At 34.1% G+C, this 24,545-nt stretch overlaps 1 protein-coding gene across 5 annotated transcripts; it reads right to left on the bottom strand.

The window, feature by feature from the left end:
* Positions 1–57: 57 nt before the first annotated feature.
* Positions 58–23,249, bottom strand: LOC113865913 (isoamylase 3, chloroplastic). Of its 5 annotated transcripts, XM_027500719.1 has the most exons (25): positions 22,841–23,229; positions 22,696–22,759; positions 22,542–22,610; positions 20,206–20,363; positions 14,085–14,178; positions 12,107–12,343; positions 11,732–11,836; positions 11,249–11,353; positions 10,792–10,926; positions 10,563–10,649; positions 10,039–10,090; positions 8,621–8,684; positions 8,080–8,179; positions 6,915–7,015; positions 6,259–6,310; positions 5,928–5,990; positions 4,748–4,837; positions 4,599–4,671; positions 3,678–3,757; positions 3,003–3,107; positions 2,832–2,930; positions 2,667–2,728; positions 2,277–2,385; positions 464–599; positions 351–388 (listed from the first exon to the last, which is right to left on the bottom strand). In XM_027500719.1, the coding sequence occupies exons 1-24, from the start codon at positions 22,969–22,971 to the stop codon at positions 486–488; spliced, it is 2,349 nt and encodes a 782-aa protein (XP_027356520.1). In that variant the 5' UTR covers positions 22,972–23,229; the 3' UTR covers positions 351–388; positions 464–485. The 5 variants fall into 5 exon arrangements, with proteins under 5 accessions (XP_027356523.1, XP_027356519.1, XP_027356521.1 ...); XM_027500718.1 differs by having other exon boundaries at positions 63–599; positions 22,841–23,249; XM_027500720.1 differs by having other exon boundaries at positions 97–599; positions 22,542–22,587; positions 22,673–22,759.
* Between the last annotated feature and the right edge of the window lie 1,296 nt (positions 23,250–24,545).

Raw genomic sequence — 24,545 nt, 5'->3', positions numbered from 1 at the left:
TTGTAGATACTTAATCTCAATTTCAAAAGTTGAAGTTAATCAAATCCAAAAAATATACTGTTAACGAAATATAATATAGACTCTTCAAAATTAGTTAATGACATTTATTACATTCAAGCCAAATTTACAATACAAACAATATATTGAATATAGATAGATAATGACACTTATTATACTCAAATTAATTTTACAATATAAGTGTGGATAAAGTAATAATGGCAATCCAAATTCGCAAGACTGGCCTTGAGTAGCTTGTAACCTGACTGATTATATGCCATGCTCCATTCTAGAAATCACATGATTTCAGATTTTCCCGTCAGCTTTTGTTTCCCCTTGACCCGTAGCTGAACTAAGCTATAACCTCAGGCCATACTAAACCAAGGAGACCCTTGCAGCACAATTTCCTCCAGGCTCCAGCTTCGTTGAAAAACCAAATAATAAACAAACATTACATCTGTGGTACGGGTATATGACAGCTTCTGCAATCAAAGCTTCGCCTCAAGGAGAATGGAGGAGTATGGAGCTATATTGTACGTGTTTCTTGTGCTAGGGACACCATCAAGGACAAAGTCATCTGGGGATTTGTGATTAGTGTCCACCTGCGTATGCGTCCGGAGTCCAAATTAAACTTAGAACAGAAAATTTTATAAGGAACATTCAGTAACAAACTAGCTCAATGATGCAGGGGAGCTATGGTTATTTGTATTCAGTTTGACAGTAGTTATGAAGCAAATGAAGAAAACAAGTTAAAAAAGTAAAGCCTGTAATGCAGCAAAGGAAGAAAACATGTTTGAAAATGCAGGCACACATTAAATTGCCATCATAAGTTGAAAAATGAGAATCCAAACAAGGGACTTGTTGAAAACTATTTTACAGATGGCGAGGTTTTGAAGGAAAAATAGTAGACTTTGATTCTATTTGATGGCAGGGTTATTGAGAAAGTGACAAACGTAACAAATATTAAAAATTTCCTCCATATTTATCTTCTGATCTTCTTACACCGAAGTTCACATTTTTTGGCCAATGTGATCTTTCGCTACATTATTCATCCAAATAACCGATTTTGCAAATTATTTCGATATTATCTATCACCGAAAAAAAAAACGACTTTGAATGACAAGGAGCGTTGCCGTGAAAGACTTTAAAAAAATAAATTAAAAAATATATAAAAACAATCCGGAAATTAAATTTCAAAATTTAAATTTCAGAAGATTCCGGAATTTAATGTGATCTAAAAGAGCTGGAGAAAGCATATGGCAGTAGTGAACACAACCAAGTTGTGTTGCAAGATCTATATTTCTCATTAAAAGCCCAATAGAAACTGCTAGAGATTTGTCTATAAAAACTTTAAAAAAAAATGAAGAAAACTGATTTTTCACACGAGTGAAGACCTAATTATAGGGCAAAAGAGAAGCTACCATTAAAATTTTTAAAAAAATCAAAGTGAAGATAAAATCCATTCCAAAAGGACTTCTTAAGTATCTATCACCCTCCTAAACATATTCAAATTCTTTTTTTTCCTACTCTAATCTTCTATTGTTCTTTTTTTTTTGTTATTGTTATGTTTAGATTTATTTTCTTAATTTTTAATCCAACAATGACTAATTAGTTTTCATATTTTAAAATTAGGAAGCTGCGCAAATTAGATTGATAATGATGTAATAGATATTTTTGATTTTTTGTTAATATTGATTATATAATTCACTTTTTAATGTTCTTAATGTTTGGGAATTTGTTAAATTCCTTATTTACATAATTTTAGATGTTAAAAAGAACCGAAAGGTGAACTTTACCATAAAAAAACTCTAAAATTTAACCTATAATTCTAGACCACAAAAGTAGACTACATTTTTTGAGGAATTATTGAATCACCATAGAACTTAATAGGTTTAATTACATATAATTACCACCAAAATAGAAATTAGTCTAATTAGATATGTTATTGTATTCTCAAAAAAAAAAAAAAAATCATCTTACGACAATTTGCCTTTTAGATTAAAAAAGTTAATATAGGATCTATTTTGTTTATGTTTGTCAATTCTAATACGTGGTAAAACTAATTCTTAAAAGTTTCTTAAAATTTGAAATCATCCATTTTAAAATTAATTATGGTTTTAATTTGTCTTTTCTATTTTTTCATTATTTCATCCTATTAATTATTTGTGTTTAGATATTTAAATTGCAATTATTCGGTACTTAATAACATAGTTCCTGCGAAGACTACTTGACAATTACATAAAGTACGGCTCTATCACCCAACTAAAGGAAAAACTCACCACACGGAACCACTTCCTCTTCTTTGGAGGTATGGGCAGCAGAACTTCGACAAAGTAATCATGAGCATTGAATGCCAAATAGATATCTCCTTCACTCTTGTCATGAAGCCTGCATGCGCATGCACACACACAAGCACAAAGGGGAAAGCAAGTACTCTCAAGTCAGTGTTGGTTAATTCTGATAGCAAGCAATTGACATTGAAATGATTCGAAGAAGCAACGCGAAAAGTTTATATTCTCTCTTTTTTCATTTTATATTAAGCATAAAATTCATTCCATGACCAAGATGATGTCTCAAGGTAGTGCTTCGGTGCTCCATTGTGTGAAAGCATTTAAAAAATACAATATAACTTCTAATTCAAATCCCAAATAACGATATGCATATCTTACGTGAATGCAATAAATCTGCTGTCAGAATTGTCCCAGTTATCTTCATGCCATGTTATGTCGTTCTGCAAAAAAGATACTGCTGCATAAGCATAAATGGCGGCATATGTTTGTTTTGATGGTAATATGGTAGTGTGTTTTGCTAAAATGTATAGCAAAAGATATTACCTTGCTGGCAAAATTTTCATGACTGAATACTTGATGTGCATGCCGGTACTTTATCAACTTGGAGAAAAACCTGAAGTGATCACTCTTCCGTGCATCCAACTATTGAGCATGAAGATAATGCATTAAGAATTAGTGTCTAGGAAGCAGTCAAAAGGGATGTTATACACTTGCCTGATCCCACAAAAAATTATTAATGGCCGTATCATGCCCATAACTATTGTTATTTCCATAGCGAGTATGGCCATATTCATCCCCCATTAGCATCATCGGTGTACCCTGGTCATTCATTACAATATGTTAAATCACTATTCTGGTTACAGTGGTTACTGATGCAAACAAATGAAAATCATATAGTTGTGTCTTCTAGTTTTCTTTAGAAAGGAAAAATCATTGAAAAAAGTGCTTGTATAGTTATATAAAATAGGTTAAAATGCAAATATTTCCCCTTCAACTTTGACCCTTGCACATATCCCCCAGTGGTTTTAACTTCTAAATTTTCAATTAACCCACTTAAGCTTTCAATATATGGCCAGTAGCAACTACCAACCATTAAAAAGTATGAAAATTGGATCAAATATATAAATTTGAATAAAACATGACGCAACAAGTGGATTCCTAGATTATTGTTTTGATTCTGTCCAACTTTATTTCAACCACATGGGACTATTTGCAAGATTCAAAAATGAAGAAAATTTGTATATTAACCCCAAAAGAAATGCTGCAAAGACAAATTAGGCAACAATAAATAAATGCAACCTGGAAAAGACAGAGCTGAGTTTGGATTTTAAACACAATTTTCTGCTAACAAACAAATGAAACATGCCAAAATGTATTCCATATATGTACCTGAGATATCATTAATGCCAAATGAAAGTTTTTCATTTGCCGTGACCGCAAAACTCTTGTACTAGCATCATCAGTTTCCCCTGCCAAAAAATAAAAATAAAATAAAATAAAATATATATATATATATATATATATATATATATATATATATATATATATATATATAGATATTAACAGTTTTCAGTAAAAGGAAAAAAATTTTCAATCTTCGACAAACAATTAAACATTGGTAAAGGTGATCATAACTGTATTTGTAGCTTGTTACTATCCTGAAAGTGATAGTTAAACATAAATATAAGGTTCAAGGTCTGCATTCCCGAACAGAAAACCCAAACATAGCAACTCACCAACACCCATTTCCTTCTGAAAATTATTGCCACCAAAAGAAAAAAAGAATAGGTAGGACAAGACAGAAAAACCTCATTGACAGAATTTTCATAGTTCTTGATTCACCATCCATGTCATTTTTTGAAATACTGCATTCAGTGGCGATCAAAACTAAATGAAATCATTTAAAAATATAAAATATTATTGAGTGAGAGGTATAACTAATGTCACAATAAATAAGACAATTGGTCATTTAATCTCAAATTTTACAGACATTAAACAGAATATATGAACAATAAATTGACTTCAGCTGTAGCTTCCAATGAATGTAAAGCTTTTAAAGGACACTAGCGGTGCAGAGGAAATGTAATGTTGAGTGAGGCTGACATTTGAAGCTTGAAGTGGAATAGCTAGGATCAGAATGAATTTCAGTTGTATGCAATATTAGCACGTCCTTCAGATATCCAGATTGCAGTACTAATAGATTCATGACTATTACATAGTAATAATATATCAATGCATTTATACAAATGAATTGTTTAAAAGAGAACAGGCTGCGGCTAAACAAATAAAGCATTGCAATTCAGAAACTACCTTCAAAACCACAATTCCAACTCAAATTATCATTGCTTCCGTCATTTCCACCTTCCCCGTTGGCTTCATTGTGCTACAAAATGAAGAATCAAGAAAGATAGTAGGATTTTGTAAACAATGGAAAATTGAACAGCGTTAAAAGGAGGTACCTTGAAATTGTATGAAACAAGATCATGCAAGGTGAATCCATCATGTGCAACAACAAAGTTAATACTATGATATGGCCTACGCTTGTTCACCTGTAAGATAAACAAATGAAGGATTACTTATATAGCAGAACGTAGCAATTCATGAAATTTGTAAAGCAATAATTAGCTATAATAAATTTAAACCCGTAATTTCAGTACATCAACTGCGTAAACAGATATAACATGCCTATTGCTTTGAAAAAGCAGATTAATCTCAATTACCAATGTAATGAAGACTATCCAAGGAGGAATAAAATAAGACAGTTTCTTCTATTGTACTGTTGCCATGAAACAGAACCAACATAGCGTACAATGTTGTTAAGATGTTCAATATTGATTAGAAATATAGTCAAAATGCTCCTTATAAGACCTGGACAACTCTCCTTTCTAAAGCTAACTTTCGGGAATAAGTTGGGTCCAATTTTCTGAGTTGGTATCAAAGCTTATTCAATTTGAATGTTCAATACTAAATGTCAAGTTTTTGATGTGAGAAGAGTGTGTTAAAATGTCTCGCATTGACTAAGAATATGATTAGAATACTTTTTATAAGACTCGGACAATCCTTCTTTTTTTATTAGCTTTTAGGAATAAGTCTTGGACAATCTTTTTTTTTTTATTAGCTTTTAGGAATGAGTTAAGTCTTATTTTCTAATAGAGTTCAAAAAAGAACTCGAGATCAATGGCAAATATATTAGCTACTAGCTGGAGGATTGGGCACAATGTATTTCAACTGCATCATGATAATAACTCATCTTTAATTCCACTTATGCAATTGAGTGAAGGTTCTATTTACAGGGGGGAAAAAAGGTATGCATGGTGCATTTTGCTTCATGGGTGCTAGAAAGACCATATATTTTGATTGACCCTCACCGTTATAGTTATGGGGAGCTCACGAGAAAATTCATCTGTGAAATAATTGATCATATATATTGTAGATGTGGAGGATACAATTCTGTGACTTGATAATAATTTACACCAGTTTAATCTAATATTCTAGCTCCAAAAGTTCAATTTCATAGCTGCTAGAGGATAAATCCATTCCAAAGCCTCTAATTAATCGCTTACACTTTAGTAAAGCTGGTCTTTGATATGGTATCAAACTTATAAAGTTAACAAGCATTAAGAGCAATAAGTAGCTTACTCTGTAAAGATCAGAAGACCCAGAAACACGAGTTGCAAAGCTCCCCTTCATACCAGAATCTCCCTAGGACATGTTTTTAAAAGGAAATAATAAAACAGGAATAAATCAAACAAGTCACAAGTCAAATCATAGCACAATGCAAAGCCAGAAAGTTTTTCCACCTGAATTTCTCCCTCCCTCTGCAACATATTGACAGTAGATGATAGATTTTTATTTTCCTTTTACTAGCATGCTGGCTACCTTATGTAAATTATATTACTTAACTAACCAAAAGAGACGTCAGGCAATCTGGATCAATTTAAATTAAGTATCTCCCTACTCTTAGAATTACCTTAATAAATTTCCGTACATCATCACGATATTTTGCATTCCATTCAGCCCACCTATGTCAAACACAAATCAGTAAGGAAGGAATGTCTTTCAATTTAACAATAGATTAACTTCTGCACAGAAGAATTGGTTTCTAGGACAGATGTAGTATCAGAAATGTCCCTGAAATCATCTTGTCAACATTAAATATAAAATTGAACTGATGCAGTTCAGAAGAAGATGTTGACCGTTGGTACAAAATAAGATAACATAATGTTTTAAATGACCAGTTCATGCTGAGGAGCTAAAAAAATATCATGTTCTGCAACCTTAAGGAATTCAATGGCAGAATTACAATCACCAAGTAACTTTCATGTTGATTTTTATGTGACATAACTTGTGTGCTTTCATTCTTAATCACTGGCAAAATTGCCAGTGGTGAAGGTCACATCACATAAATATAAGGCATGTCAAATATCATGATGGAAAGCCACTGAAATCAAGAATATATACGCAATATCTAGATCACAATGATAATGAAGCCTGCATAGGTGAAATTGTTTGCTTTCAATCACCTGAAGGGAGTGGCCTCGTTGACTGGTGAAGGATTATAACAGATTATTTATAACAATATTTACTTTACTTAAAACAAAAATCATTAATAACTAACAAACATACCGATCCCAATTTGGAAAACTTCCAACAAGATAGAGACCTCCACAGTCCCAAGGCTCTGCAATAATTTTACATCTTGATAATACTGCATCTTTAGCAATGGCCTGAAAAAGAAGTAAAACATCAAATTTCAAATACTCAATTTTCTGGTTGAGGGAGAGAACTACTACTGAATGATTGTTCTCAAATCTGGAAATTGTAGATGTGTTTCAAACTAATCTACTTAGATGAAACCAAATCAACAAGTAAACTCACTTAAATTGATGTTACAATTGGCACTCATTTTATTGAGTTTCTCAGATTCTTTTGGTTTGTAATATCAAATTAGGATAGCACTGGATATCCATCTGATGTGGAGATCTTCATTCCAAGGTTTGGAGCAAAAAGCCAGCATTTTTCCCTTTATCACTTTTGTGTGATAGGCAAGTTTTCAAATCCTTTCGTTGATTTTGGCTTTTGTGTATTTAAAATCAGTTCCTTTTTCCATTTTGCATAGGGACTAATTTGACCTTCTACGAGCCAAATTGGCTGATAAAATTGTTTCATAATTTTATATAGTTTTACTTGCTTCATGTTTGATCAAATGGAATTTTCATGTCACAAACCTATCGCCAGACTCTCTCTGCCTGTCTATATATATAGCTAATGCTGTGCATGCTTCCACCAGAATGCCAATAGCAGATAGTGAATAGGTAAAACTGCAAATTTGCAGATACTTAAATTAAATTGCTCAAGTTTTTCCCATTGTTTACTGCTTGGATATTAACATCCTGTGATAAAATTTGCACTCATTTTGTTCATTTATTTAGAATCCTGAAATCCGTAGGAGCTCTCTTTATATGTCTAAAACCCATACCAGAGACTTGATTAGACTGTTTTCAGTATGGATCTCTTCAGCTTGACACAAGTCTAGTTTTATTGGCCCCACAGTAAAATTAATTACACCAGTTCAGAGCTAAGAAGCATGGACACTAATAGAAACAATGCAGTGAAAACCTAAAATCTCCAAAAAACTTTAAATGTTGCATTATGTATGACAAAGATGTCCAACAAATGTCTGGCATTATTTTTGGATGATATGTGATCCCAAATGGACATGCAATACTGTTCCAGAAAATGACATCTGAGCTCATTAAATATAGCACTATTCTGCATATTAACTATTTACCCTAATAAGAGGGGGAGCATTTAGGGGGGAACCATCAATTCCTCTACACAGAACACTCGCAAGATCAAATCGAAATCCATCCACATGATATTCAGTGACCCTACAATAAAGTGAAAAAAATTAAAAAAACAAAATGGGGCTTCAATAGTCAGGAACTTGAAATTAAAAAAAAAATGGCTTACATTAGTTTGGAAATGTTGGTACTTCCAATTCTATCACGAATAGTGATTAAAAAAATAATAATAATAAAGACAGCTAGACATTACCAGATACTCATGCAAACAAACAAACCTTAATTAATACCAACTGTGTAGAAAAAAATCACAGAAAAAGAGGGTCGGACAGAAAGAAATCTTGACAATATAGAGAGCTTTATGAAAAATATGATACCTGAAAACTATAAATTCTGATGCATCAATTCTATGTAATACAAATGAACAAGGAGAAGCTAGTATTAGATGAATTCCAGCTTCCACAAAATAAATTGAGACATATACTATTCACAATGATAAAAATAACATTTTATAGTAACAGTCCTTACCAGTGTCTTAGACTGTCAAGGATCAGCTCCATGACCACAGGATGGTTACAATTCAATGTATTGCCTAAGGATAAACATTAACTTCAAGTGAGAGAGGACTTTAATATTTATACCAATATACTAAAATTTTGTTACTGAAAGTTAAAATAGAAGAGCTCTTAATTTTCAAAATAGTCACAGAAATAAAGTATTGCATATAAGATGTCGTCAAAAGAGAAAAAAGCACAGCTTGGCATAATGGAGCAGTTACTGTGCATCGTGAAAAACAAGAAATGGTTTGCAAATTATTCATAAAATGTAAGGGTACCCTGATGTTGCAAAAGGTTCCATTTAATAAGGAAATATGTACAACATAGCTTCAGGTATCTTACTCAGACTCTCAGCATTTTGTGTGAAGGTGGAAGCGAAGATACATCCCCGACACTTTGAGCACTAACAAAGTAGTCAAAATTGTGGTTCCTTACTTGTTGATTTCTTTCCATTACAACTGTGTCAAAATTGTGGTTTCTTACTTGTTGATTTCTTTCCATTACAACTGTGTGTGGATTTTTTTATTTTGGCAACCTGCATGCTTAGTGGGCTTGGCCAAACATGTCTAGGCTCAAATCTAGCTTTGGAATCAACAAACACAAGCCTAAGCCCACACATTGGGCCTAGACCATTTTAGAGGCAAGCTTATGTTTGACATAGGCAAACCCAAAAGCCCAACCCATTAAAATATTTGCACATAACTTTGTAAATATCTACTGTCTTCTTTTCTCCATTTTTTTTTGTCTTAGCCTTTGCCCCTATTGTTAGTTTTCTCTCAACTATAAGAGCAGACATAATAAAAATGCGTTAGGATCAAAATACCCTGGTTTACAAAAACAACATTGATTTTGAAATATATCAGTTTTTTTTTGTTTACAAAAATAGTCTTCATTCGCAATATGCACAAACTTTTTCAATTTTTCCCTTGAACAAAAAGTTCATTTTATAAGGGTTTATACCTGGACCATGCATGAGCTTAGGCCCAAGTTAACCCTAAGTAAGGGCCCAAAGAGAACTTGATTTTAGCCACCTTGAACTGGGCCCAGCCTAACAGCTTGTGGACAACTTACATGCTATCTATTACAGCTGTCTGGCTATTCATGTTATTGTTGTACTTTCATTGCCCACTTGATGTACCTAGTTATACCTGATATGAATGCTACTTGTTCTGTTTGCAAAAACAGTCCTCCAAAATTCATGGTTGGCTGACTTTCTACCCTGTTAGGGAGAGCAAGTGCCACCACATGCATATACAATATCAAATTAATATAGAAACCATTAAAATTAGCAAAATATATTCATAACTTAAGAATTGGCGTATGCAGTTGTAAACCATATGAAAAAGCTGCAAGGAGAGAATCCCAATGGTTGGACTAAAAATAAATTACCACAGCCAGAGTAGTTCAGCAATTGCCCATTATTGTCCAGCATGTAATAAACCTGTAGAAATGAAGAAAGTTTTCATACAGAAAAAAGCAAATCATTTTTCAACATTCTATATAGCTAAAGAAACTGTTAGTGAATAGATGAAAGCAAAACTACAGTGTTTCCAATGACAGGTGAACACCTCACAGAGAAACTCACAAGGAATGTATTTCATTGTTCTAGAATTTTAAAATGAGAGCAAGTTGGCGTTACATTTGTGAAATTTCTGAGTTGACTGGATTCATCAATTACTTTAAGATGATTTCGTTTCAGATGTTCATCAGTATATTTCTGAGTTGTCTATTTTACCTAATCTTGTATTTAACTTGTATACATAGCTTATGTTATGCTATTGTGGACTCATATCAATTAAATTCCATTAACTGTGTGTATGTGTGAAGTCTTTTCCGCACAAGAGTTACTGCAAGTATTCCAATATACAAATAAGTTATAGCATTGTCTATCAAAAATAGAATATTGAAATTACCTTATTATCTATGCCACGAAATGAAGTAGTGTAAGGATTGGCATCATCAGCCTCATTAGTATGATTGTAGACAACATCCAAAATAACCTGTGTATTGATAAAATTCATTACACATCCAAAATGTATTTAAGGGATGATATAAAATAAGACAGAACCAGGAAATCAAAATATAAAGCATGCTTCCACTCCAAAGTTGTGAGTTGTGACAGTGAAATCTTAACAAAACTACCTCTATACCAGCAGAATGTAAGGCTTTAACCATTTGCTTGAACTCTTGGGAAGCATTAACTGATCCTCCACCAGCACTAGCATAGCGACTCATAGGAGCAAAGAAATTTATTGTTGAATAACCCCATGTATTAATCTTGGAAACAAAATATAAGCATTAATGCCACTTAGCAAGTCAAAGTCACATACTTCTGATCTCTTCAATCATTAAAAAATAATAAATATCACAGACCATAGTTGGTGTTTTCGGATCAGAGTATTAACTTTGAAAATGAAAATATTGTTGTGCTTCCTATAAAAATTAAGTTATCAAGCATTAAATTTCTTCAGAATTCATGTGTAAACGGCCAGAGAGAAGACCTTTATTTTTATTTATTAGAAATACATAGTACATAAGGAAGAGCTTCTGTATGAAAATTTTGATACAAAAAACAAAGCATGATACTTTTCTAGTTTACCATGTGATCTCTAGGATTTGGACGCCTCTGGAATTCCAACTCATCAAACTCAAAGACAGGTAGCAATTCCACTGCATTGATACCAAGCTCTAGAAGGTGTGGGATCTTATAGGCAGCAACAAAACAAGTTTAAAGAAAGTATAAAAGGTCAATATGTATTCCACCAAGTGTTTGAAATTGCTACAGAATTTTAACATTACATTACAAAATTAACATCGTCCCTATATTCAAAACCCTGTCTTTGTCAGTATTAACTTCTTCTTTTTTCTCATTTGTCCATATTGGTTGAACTTCTGTTGGATCCAATGGAAAAACATGCTTTAATCCAGTTGATAAATATTATAACACAAGATTTTCATTTGGTCAAACCTACAGCGATTTGATAGATTTCAGGGAATCACTTGACTAGGAAATGTAACTCTTAAAAACTTATGCATATATAAGTTTTGATTCATATTCATCTTAATTACAACCAAATTATACCTTTTCAATCACACCAAGATAGCTGCCACGGATGCTTCTTTCCAAACCACTAGATTCATCAATTGTAAATGAACGGACATTCATCTCATATATAACAAGATCTTTCTGCATTGGTAAGACAGAAATAATGAACATTGAAGCATATATTAGACCTCATTCAATCAGAAACATACAATACGCAGTTATACCCTCAATCAAATGAAGACTACTAGACATCAGGTATAAAAGTATACAAAGCAAAGGTGGAATGCAAGTCATAGATGTAGTTATACTTATACCCATAATTCAGCTTGTATGAAGCCTTGTTCTAGGGAAAATATAGTGATAAATATCACTAATGAATAACAACAGTCATTTGTGCAGGTAAATAAATACCTGAGGAATATTTGGAAGCTTGTAATTTTCTCCCCAATCAAAAGGCAAACTGTGAAAATCATATGTTCCAAGAAACTTAGACAACTTCATGCTAATATCCCCAAAATATCTTCGACCTTCAATTAGTTTGGCATAAGGATCAACAAGCACAATGCTGCTGTCAAATCGATGCCCCTTACCCCAGTCTTGAGGTCCATCTATGCGATACCCGTACAGAACATTGATTCGAGGAAGATCCTGCACATCAATAATTGAAAATAAACTAAAATGCTACCATGTTTAGATAAACTATTGGGGGGGAGGGAGGCTTCTTTTAGTAGAATTTATGATAGAACCGGATCAGGATAAAGAGGACAACAGATGAAGCAAAGTGATGAAATGTGTGTATTATTCTCCAATATAACTCTTGTTTTTGGAAAGTGATGAAAATGAACTGGAGCCAGGGACGAATCACTGTATTAATGTTTTTGAAGACCCTGAACTCTCCCCACTCTCCAAGACAAGATAAATCTCTCTCAACCCCTCTTCTTATTTATAGGCAGCATGCCTTGTTTCTCCTCTAGTTATCGCAACCAACCAACCAACTAACTACCCTCTATAACGTTACTGACAAATGCTAATAGATAACACCAAACACAATAGACACCTGACAATTTTTTATAGATTTTTTTAAAAAAAAAAAAAAAAGTTCCCCCTCTTCACAAAAAAAAAAAACAGAAAGCAACATGCATGAACTCTGACAATCTGAGCAATATTGAACTTTGATAATAACAACAACAACCAAGTCTTATCCACTAAGTGATGTCATCTACATGGATCACACAACACCATTGAGCTCAATCAAAAACCAAAATTGAACTTGGATCAAATGGAAGAAAAACAATGTAGAGCCAAGGAGCTTGTACCTCAATTGGTTCCATTACTAGTCTATAAAAAAGGTAAAAGTAACAGCATTACCAACAATATAAGGATATGTACTAGGTAAATTAAGAGTATCTTGATGTTCATTCATTTATGCCACAGAACTTCATTTTCCAACAATATAAGGATATGCAACCATAAACCATTTTCAAGAACCTGTTCCACCATCGAATCAGATTGATGTTATTATTATAGCAAGGTGATTCACGTAAACAAGTCAAGCAGGAAGTGTGAAAGATTGCATGAAGAAATACCAATTAACATTTCATGGTCACCACACAAGAGTTCCATAGGTTCAAAATCAACCAAATTAACTCTCACAAAAACAAATCAATCAAGTTTCCTATGAGAGTATTGACAGATTTTATTTTTTTTAAATAGAAACATAATCTTTATTAGATAGAAAATAAGAAGAATTGCAACTAAAGGGAAGATAAGATAAGATATCCTCCAAAATGAAAGACATTATCAACAGATGTTTTCTCTTTTAACAAACTATTTCCTCCTCAATGAAATTTGTCATCCATATAGCCAAGGTACACATATTTCCATTTAAAATCAGGAGGAGGTGAATCAAAGGTTTATCAAAATTTAAATAGATGCTTTAATCTACATAGTTGTCGTGGAATATCCACGATTTGCATCAAATTTAATACATTAAGTTCTTTTACATTTATATCTTTTAACAAAGACCATCACCTTTCAAGACCAAAGAAAATCACGTGGAATACCAATCCAAGGTGATCATTCAAATAAACATGCTATATACTTCCCTCCGTCACTGACAACATTTTTCAGAAGAATGAGTGCTGCTAAAATAAAACTATATACTTGTATGTTCAATCAGACATTTCTGACACAAGATTACGGCTGGAAGATATTGGACAGAAATATGCAAAGTTTATACTTAAATACCCAGAAAAATGTTATCTATTTATGTAATTAGAAAAGCTACTCCGGTAATTGTGCAGGTGCTGTATTTTTTAAGCTGTTAAAGAACCTATAACAACCAAAGACCAAGGCAAGACTAAAGTTTAGGCAATCTAACAGAAGATACCTCAATACATATGTGCCAAATGTCCCCAGTTTTGTTCAAATCAGGATCCAAAGCCAGTTCCATCAAGTCACCATCCAATGTGCCAAAGCTTCCCCTAAATTACATTAGAACCAAACATGCAAAACAAAAGTAAACCAATGATTTTTATGGTTATAGTAGCTTCGAAAGAGAGTCAAAGCATAATGTTAAATGACTGCACAATCAGGCAATATTGCTGTCAGTAATATATCTTATCAAGACAAAGCACATTCATGTCACAAAATGACTTTGCATGCATCCACTAACCCCAACATATAATCATGCCACAGAAGAGACCCCCAATTAATTAAAGTGATATTGCATTCAAAAGGTATATTGGTCTTGAAAATGACCAGAAGGTATGAAGAATGAAATATTACAAAGATGCACAGCCTGCATTCACTTCAAACTTGAATCAAGACCTTAAAAGACAGAAAATACTCAAAATTTGTCTAATACAACATGAGGCTAAAGCTTTAATTTGACTGAGTAAGAAAGATTGAAGTGTAGGCCATTTTGTCAATCAGACTACCTAAAACTAAAAGCTGAAGTTAATAAACGAAAATGGATGGATTTTATAAATGTATAACCTAAACATCTATAAAACAAAGCTAAAATCAAAATTGACAGTGCACTTTGTCTTCCCGATGCATATCTCCATATGAAACCATTCTTGACACCTACCTAAATCTTGAGCCTACTTGAGACAGAAAAATAATTAGGGTAAAAACTGTATATACTTTCTTGTGATTCAGAGGTTCTTATAAGAGAAATCTGTACAAAACTAGATCCCTTGATTATAGGGATTGACTAGGTAATTACAGCAGAATCCTAATTACATTATTTACATAATCAATTAGATTTCTATATAAAAGGAAAGAAGGTAAATATGGAAATACAAATATTCTCAACACTCCCCCTCAAGCTGGTGCATATATATCATATGCATCAAGCTTGTTACAAATGTATGTTATCCTTGGACCTCGAAGTGCCTTGGTAAGCATGTCAGCTAATTGATCATTAGAGTTCACAAACGACGTAACAATCTCACCAGAAAGAACCTTTTGACGAATGAAATGGCAGTCAATCTCTATATGCTTGGTCCGTTCATGAAAGACAGGGTTAGAGGCAATATGTAAGGCTGCCTGGTTATCACAAATAAGTCTCATAGGTCCTACCTCACAAAACTTTAACTCAGCAATAAGCTGTTTTAGCCATACAAGTTCACATGAGGTATTGGCCATTGCTCGATATTCAGCTTCAGCACTTGATCTAGCAACAACATTCTGCTTTTTACTCTTCCAAGCAATTAGGTTGCCTCCAATCAATACACAATATCCTGAAGTTGATCGTCTATCACTTGGGCAGCCAGCCCAATCCGCATCTGTGTATGCAACAATATCAGTATGGTCTCTGTTTTAATAGACTAATCCTTTTCCAGGGGAACCTTTGATGTATCTCAGGATTCGAATCACTGCATCCCAATGACTATCACGAGGGGAGTTAAGAAATTGGCTTATAACACTGACCGGAAAAGATATGTCTGGCCTAGTCATAGTAAGATAATTCAATTTTCCAACTAGTCTTCGGTATTGATTTGGATCTGAATACAACTCTCCCTGATCCGGCATAAGTTTGACATTTGGATCCATAGGGGTATCAACTGGCTTACAATCCAACATTCCTGTTTCTTTCAAAATATCAAGAGCATATTTTCTTTGAGATATGGCGACACCAGTTTTTGATTGAGCTACTTCAATCCCAAGGAAATATCGCAATCGACCCAAGTCCTTAGTTTGAAAATGTTGAAACAAATGCTGCTTGAGTCGGATGATACCATCGTGATCATTGCCTGTGATAACAATATCATCTACATAGACAACAAGATAAATGCACTGGTTAGTAGAAGAATGTTTATAAAACACAGAATGGTCTGCCTCACTACGAGTCATCCCAAACTGTTGGAGAACTGTACTAAATCTCCCAAACCATGCTCGAGGACTTTGTTTAAGGCCATATAGAGCCTTACGTAACTTGCAAACAAATCCTTGGGACTCCCCCTGAGCAACAAAACCGGGAGGTTGCTCCATATAAATCTCTTCTGCTAAATCACCATGAAGAAATGCATTTTTGATATCGAGTTAGTAGAGGGGCCAGCAACGTGTGGCAGCTATGGATAAGAAGAGGCGAACTGAAGTCATTTTTGCAACAGGTGAGAAGGTGTCGCCATAATCAAGGCCAAAAGTTTGTGTATAGCCTTTAGCGACTAATCGGGCTTTAAGTCGATCAATTTGTCCATCTGGACCCACCTTAATGGCAAACACCCAACGACAACCGACAGTAGATTTCCCAAGAGGAGATGGAACAAGTGTCCAAGTCTGGTTAGATTCTAAGGCCTGCATCTCATCAATCATAGCCTGTCGCCATCCTGGATGGGAAAGTGCTTCCTGGACTGTTTTAGGAATAGTAACAGAGGAAATAGCAGACACGAAGGCACAATGGGAAGAGGATAAATGATGATAACTCAAGAAATTATAAATGGGATGAGGATTTCGAGTTGAACGTGTACCTTTGCGAAGGGCTACTGGCAAATCAGCAGGTGTGTCAGATGGATCCGGAGTAGGTAGAGCAACTGGCGTAGGAGATGGGCTGCCTGAATCTTCCAAAACTACGTCTTCTAGTGAAACAGGACGAGGTCTACGCTGGTATGTAGCCAGGGGACGAGGAATAGTAGGTGAAGAGGGATTAGGAGGTTCTAGCACATCAGAGATTGAGGAATTAGTGACAAGGGGAATATAGTAAGGAATGGGAAGAACTTGAGAAACTGAGTTTGAAGAGACTGATGTGGTGAAATATGGTGTGTCTTCAAAGAAGGTGACATCGGCTGACATATAGAAGCGATGACTGGATGGGGAATAACACCTGTATCCTTTCTGCACCCGAGAGTAACCCAAAAAGAGACATTTAACAGCACGAGCAGATAATTTGTCAAGTCCTGGAGTGAGATCATGGACAAAACAAGTGGAACCAAAAACACGTGGGGGAACCTTAAACAGAGAGTCATTAGGGAATAAAAGTGAATGAGGTACTTTGTTATTTAAAGCAGAGGATGGCATCCTATTTATTAAAAAGGTTGCTGTAAGGATAGCATCACCCCAAAATTTTAAAGGTACATTAGCATGTAACAAAAGAGTTCGAGCAGTTTCAATAATATGACGATGTTTTCTTTCTGTAATGCCATTTTGTTGTGGGGTGTGTGGACAAGTGGATTGATGCAACATGCCATGAGAAGTCATAAAATGATTAAAAGGTGCAGAAAAATATTCTTTGGCATTGTCACTGCGCAAGATTCGAATAGAACGACCAAACTGTGTTTGAATTTCATTGCAAAAATTCTGAAAAATTGTAAATAATTCTGAACGTTCTTTCATTAAGAAAATCCAAGTACATCTTGAGTAGTCATCAATAAAAATAACAAAGTACCTATGTCCTAAGATAGAATTAACACGACTCGGACCCCACACATCTGAATGGACAAGATCAAATGGAGATTTTGCTTGACCATGGACAGCACTTGGAAAGGAGGCTCGAATGTGTTTACCTAATTGGCATGACTCACACTCCATAGACTGTAAATGAGAGAGGTGAGGAACCATGTGCTTCAATTTATTTAGACCTGGATGACCTAGGCGACGATGCAAGAGAAGGGGGGAATCTGCAACAGTGCAGACAACTGAGGTAGTGGGCTGGAAATAATAAAGACCATGCGATTCAAATCCTACTCCAATCGTCTGTCCCGTACTCCGGTCCTGTAGAGAGAAAGATTCAGCAGTAAATGTTATGGAACAGTTATGAGTGCGAGTAAGTTGACTTACTGAGACTAAATTAAAGGGGCAACCAGGTAGAAGAAGAACAAAATTCAAGGATAAATTAGGAAGAGGGGTAGTTCGTCCAATGCCAATGGCATTAGCTTTTGAGCCATCAGCAAGGGTGATATGGTGTGCTGTTTTAGGTTGTGACAGTTTTTGAGAAAAGAGAAGGATTACCAGCTATGTGGTCAGAAGCACCAGAATCTAATATCCAGGGTCCAACAGACGATGAATGAGAGAAGCAAATTGTAGAGTTACCAGATTGAGTAGTGGCAGAGGAAGATTGTTGTGATGCTATCTTCAGCTGGAGGTACTCCTTGTACTCCATATCTGACAGAATATTTTGGTTGTCTCCTTCATGGTCAATTTGCTTTTTTACAGCGGAAGGCTGAGAATACGTCACATTGGCTGATTTCTCGGGAAACCCAATCAAAGAATAACACTTATCTTGAGTGTGGCCCATACGTTTACAATAGGAGCACTGTGGACGATTTCCAAAACTGCGACCTACTCTTCCACCACCTCGACCACGACTTCGACCTCCACGGCTGATCACATTAGAGAAGAATGCAGAAGACTCCAAACCTGGTTGGGAACCATTTCCTATCATAGTTTCCGGAGAGGGAACACGCAGCAGACGATCAATGAGATTCTCTGCTGTAGGTACATTGGAATTTGTCAAAATTTGGTTCCGAACAGATTCAAAATCTTTGTGAAGGCCATGAAGGATGAAGACCATGCACATGTTATCAATCTTGTCTAAGACTTTTTGAAGGTCATCACCTGTCAAGACCAATTTTACTTCATCAATGGTGGACTGTGCTCTGTTCAAATATGATGGGAGATCGTGATCTGTCATTTTAAGTGCAGCTAAATTATGTACAACATCATAGAGACGCTAAACATCATTTGAATAGACACTACGAGCTTTCTTCCATATATCGTAACATGTCTTATAAGTGCGAAAGTGGACTAACAACTTCGGATCAATGGACTGCCATAGAAGTGAAACTAACTGATAATCAGCCTTCTTCCACTGATCTCGTTCAGTGGAATTAATGTCACTTGCCGTCTTAGTCAAATGGTCAGAGAGACCTTGACCCAAAAACCATATTTCCACCGCAGCTTGCCAATCCATATAATTTTTCCCATTAAGTTTCTCTGAAGTTATGGATGGATTTCCAGAGAAGACAAAGGATACTGGATTTTTGTTTAAGGGTTCAGTGCTGTCAGGGGTAGAGGACTTAGTTGGGTCAGAATCCATGACTAAGCTTGGTGAGAGTCGGAGGAGACTAAACACAGCTCACCAACAGGGAAAAGGACACCCAGAACAGACAGAGGGTGTGCCGACGAGCTGAACAGGACCAGCGGCGAGACGAATGGAGTCGCGTAGGGCGGCGCGTGGCCTTCACGCGCCGACGGTCTGGTTTTCTGGTAAGCGCGCGTGGCGCGTGGAACACCGGGAGACGACGGCGATCGGTGGGACAGCCGATCGGAAGCTTCTCGAGCTAGTGCCGAAGTCTCAGGCCAAACGGTGGCCGGACGACGGGACAACTAGGGTCGGCAGTACTGTGCAGTACTGTAGATGATTTTATCAGGCCCACAGAAAGTGAGCTCTGATACCAACTTGAGACAGAAAAATAATTAGGGTAAAAACTGTATATACTTTCTTGTGATTCAGAGGTTCTTATAAGAGAAATCTGTACAAAACTAGATCCCTTGATTATAGGGATTGACTAGGTAATTACAGCAGAATCCTAATTACATTATTTACATAATCAATTAGATTTCTATATAAAAGGAAAGAAGGTAAATATGGAAATACAAATATTCTCAACAAGCCTCAATGCTTGAAGCTTTCTAAATTTATCTCAAAATCAATGCAAATCTTGAATCAACAATAACAACTAAGCATTATCCCACTAGTGAAGTTGGTTACATGAATCATGCAATGTCATTCAGTTCTGTCAAAAACCAAATGAGTAATCCACACACATGTTTCAACACGTTTTACACTTTTACATTAGTTGCCAAAGGCCTATGGCAAATCTTAAATCATCCTTACTGAAAAAGCTCTCACATCATGTATTACAGTTTTGTGCAAAACTGCAAATAGACAAATCGTTAAAAATATTGCAATGTTAGAAACGAAAGACTCATGACAAGAATGCTTATGCACAGCTAGAATCAAATTAAGTTTGAATTAATCTTACATAAAGAATATCAAAATTTACCTCCTAGGAAGGACTAAAGAAAGTGTGACAGCAGTTGCATGCTGTGAAAAAATAGCAAAATTGATGCCACTGTCAACTTCTGATACACCCAATGGATATGCCTGACCTGGGAAAACTTTCCACAATGGTCTGCTTTCTATCACTTTGGAGGCTTCTTGCTGGAAATGCAAACAGTAAGACATTACAACTTGGATACACTAAAGTATTTGATACATTGATAACCTTCAACAGCAGATATGCAATGTGGCACCTAACACAGCATTAAACTGTAGAAGAGCAACACATGTAAGTAAACATAAGCAAGAATATTTGCAACCAAGAGCCATGTTAAAAAATTTGATGCAAATTGCAGCATAATTGATAGGACTGAGCATAAAATAGCTATTAAATTAGTTAGGCAGTTATAGTTGTAAGAGCAAGGGGCTTAGCTTAAATTGTAGGAGTGGGGAAGAAAAGAGGGAATTTTTATCATGAACAGAACTGCCTGGCTGAAAAGGGGGGAATCCTCTGTTGAAGAGGATATCCTTGGAAGGAGAATTCTCTCCTTTTGTCTGTTTGTGTTTTCAGTATCAATAACAGATATCATTCACTCTTTGGGAGCAGGATCTTTCTTTTTATGGCATAATGATATGGCATCTTTCTTTTTAGGGGGGAGCGGGAGGGTGGCTAATAGGCTTACAGGTGATGTCACCTGGCTGAGAATTAATCACTGTGGATCAAAGTATCAAACAATCCTCTAAGAGACTAAGTGCCACTGTGGATCTTCCAGGTTTTGAGAGTGTTACCAACCAACATTGAATCTTTCATTGTCGGTACAAGGGTTTAGCAACAAAGTACTATAATTCCAAAGCTATGTGCTATTGTACTTTCACTCTGATTGTTGGACAACAAACAATTGCATCTTCAAAAGCCACTGACATTGCATTCTAACATGACTATAAATTGCAACTAACTGCAGGACCATTAAACTAGATGAAAATAATTTAAATTAACTGTAGAGATTCATGAGCAACAAAATTATCAAATATCTCAATTTTTTCCCTCTTTGGTCTGAACTGGGAAAAAGTCTTTCTTTGACCTGATGACTACGTAGTGAACTGGGAAAAAGTCATTCATTTTTGCAGTAAATTTCATAAATCATACGTAGTGAACTGATACAAATTCAAGCGATCAACCTAAAGATTCCTTGCATGAGATAGGAGGCTCAATGCCCAAGGCAAAGACTAAGAAAATGCAACAAGCTTTGCAAGACTTAATTATGGAGCTCAAGGTAAGAGAAGAGGTAATTTTGGTTCATAAGAATAAAATCCAAAACAGCGAATAAATTGTGATTTTACTTGTTTAAGCTCACGTTGATCAAGATTCAAAATAAGAGCAACCCAAAGAATTAACTTGAACAAATCATTGATTTTATCTTCAATATTTGAATTTAATTTGAGACTAATTTAGGATGTTTTATTAATTAGAGATATGTTTAAGTTAGAATATTCAATAAAATTATCTTAGATTACACAAAAATTATTATTTGAATTAAGTTAATTAAGAATATGTTTAAATTTGAATATTAAGATAGAGATAATCGCAAATTACACTAAAATACATATTTAATTTTTTTGCGTGTTCCTATAAACAAGAGTTATGTAAATAAGAATGATAAATTGAATCTAAATAATTAAGTTTTCTCTTGTGAAAGTTTTTCCATAATTATGGGGTCTAGAACTAAATTTTATAGTATTAGTTCTACCGGTTAGTCACAATTAGGGACACGCTCTTATCCGAAGGTTGCAGTTAAGATCAAATTCTTATCTTTCTATCCTTTGTTGGTTTTCAAGACGGTCCAATTTATTTCTGTGTTCGTATCATAAACTTAGAAGTCTTTGCATTCAATGACATGGAATTTTTGTCTTGGTCTATCTTTAAAGGATCCAAATAATTGGGGGAGGTGGTTGAAATGAAATATACTTTTTCAGGTTAACCAGAACATATATCAAACTTGACCGATAAGCCTTCACTACGTCAAGATGTACTAATGAATTTCACCAATTGATGTGGGATAAATAAATTGTAATGCATAGTGACATTTAATTTCACCGTTTTCACCCTTCTTTGTTTTCTTTGACAATAAAAACTTGAAATTTCATGGTCATCTCAAAAGCATTCAGACTAACATCAAAAATCAAAACGGTTCCTATCTTGCTTTTCGATCTTTTTTGCTTTCATGTGGACAGATGTACAATCATTATCGCGTTACATTACCTACACCAGTTGTTCTACAACCATTCTATCTGTTGTGGAATTAACCAGAGTTTTCTTCTTAAGGCCAGTGACATAAATACCTCAAGAACTCCTTCTTGAGCACCACCACCACCACCATTAGTTGTCCTATGCTTGGCACAGTCCCTTGCCTAACCTACGCAAAAATTTTCAATCATAATTTACCAAAACAACAAGAAATCAGTCGAAGTACTCGAGTGCATTATGATTACATGCCTCGCTAAAAACTCCATGTCCACTGTTCGATTTGCTTCCCGATGCTTGCGAGATAAACTTCAATCTAAAAACAAGATCAAATATCAATTCTCAAAACCACTTGCGCTTTCTAATAACAGTTGATGTAAAATTGAAAGTGAAGTACCTCAGGTCACGGACGGGCGAATTTCCGGCAAATGAATTACGCGCGGCGTTATTGCCGCCAGAAAGAACCGAAGCGAAGAGTGTGGATTGTGTGGCGATTCTTGAACTGCAGAGTAATGGTTGGTGAAGCATCTTGAATGAAGAAAAAGAGTTCAATAATTCGATTCTTGGAAGATTAGTTAAATCAAAGATGTGTAAGATTGGATTGCTTTGTCATGGGGAGTGAGAAGTTGAAGGTATCGAGATGCACGAAGCGTTCTTGTTATTTCTAGAGAAGCATGGAAGCAAGCATTGCGATATTCATGCCTGCCACGTGAATACTAGTTTGGGAACAGAGAACAGAACGTGACAACGGCCTCGAGTCCAGTATTGTATTATTGAGGGCATGAATCTGTTTCCCTGAAATATCTCACTCGTCACCTCTTACAGGCGTTTTTATATTGTGTTTGTGTCGGTAAAAAAGAAAAATCCTATCGTGTACAAGAAATATCTTTCTAATAATTCCATTTGTTTTTAATAAATAATTTTAATAACGGTAACATAAATAATATATATAGTTAAACATAATTTAAATGAAAAAATTAGAATATATATTTTCATAATTAAACGGTTTGTTTAAAAACAATTTAAAAATAGACTATTTTCAAAATATTTAAACATCAAAATCAATAGTTGGTCCAAATATATATAAATCATACACACTCAATTTTTTAAAAAATGAAAATTATACATATCCAAACTAGAATATAAGATTTTTAGAGTAAATAATGTTGTGCTTCTTTTATTTTTAATGTGAAAATTATATATTTTGAAGTTTCTGTCCTATTTGTTACGGGTTGTAAGAAATGGATTAGTTCGCCTCGTTTTTAAAAATAATGAAAAAAAAATCAGACTGATTTATTTGGGAGTGGGCTGATTTATCAAAGAATTAAATAACAAAAGGAAAAAATTTGAGTTGACAAGTCAGTGAGTTAACGTTCAGTCGTTCACCTGAAAATAATAATAACTTATGACAAATATTAAAACAGTATAAAATTAATAAATTTAGACTAATAAATAAATATTTTTTATTATTTTAACATTAAAAAAATTGATCAAACAAACTAATTCACTGTTAATATATATTTTGATAAATTAAAATAAGGTAAGTTAGGCTGATGTAACATATAGAATTAATGTCAAAAGTAGGTTAATTCAATTTTTTTAAAAGAAATTAATAAATATTATATTATTTTTAATAAAAAAAATATGTGTTTGTGTATTATTTTTATTAATAATTTTTTTAAAAAATTAATAAATATATTTTAAATGTAAAAAATATATATTAAAAAGTAAAAATTTTATTAAATTAAAATAAACTAACATTTAAATTTGTAAACACTCATTAATTTTTATTATGTTCGTAAATTACTTTTCTATGTTCATAAATTTAGTAATATTAAGTATCATATGTTTATAATAGCAGTGTTATATTTAATTTTTTAACATATTAAATTTTATTTAAATATATAATTTTAAATATTTTAATAAAATATGACTTAACAAATTTAACTAATATTTATTATTATTATTATTGTGTTTTTGTCGTGATTTTAAAATATTTAATCAACATGTGATATTTTTAAAATAATTTTATAAAAATAAATAAGCAATTTTTTATATAATAATAAATAAATATTATACTATTTTTTAGTAATTGATACATA

Source organism: Abrus precatorius, unplaced genomic scaffold, assembly GCF_003935025.1.
Source record: "Abrus precatorius isolate BTA unplaced genomic scaffold, Abrus_2018 Scaffold4, whole genome shotgun sequence".
Classification (NCBI taxonomy): Eukaryota; Viridiplantae; Streptophyta; class Magnoliopsida; order Fabales; family Fabaceae; genus Abrus; species Abrus precatorius.
This window is presented reverse-complemented; position numbering and strand designations above follow the sequence as displayed.

Bases quoted from the DNA above. Each gene is read 5' to 3' on its own strand.
- LOC113865913 (XM_027500718.1), bottom strand. From the start codon at position 22,971: ATGCTTCACCAACCATTACTCTGCAGTTCAAGAATCGCCACACAATCC. The intron at 10,927-11,248 runs GTAAACTAGAAA...TTTGTTTCCAAG, and splicing joins CAAATCCTAGAGATCACATG to ATTAATACATGGGGTTATTC. The intron at 8,685-10,038 runs GTAATTTATTTT...GTTTATCCTTAG, and splicing joins GCTGAACTACTCTGGCTGTG to GCAATACATTGAATTGTAAC.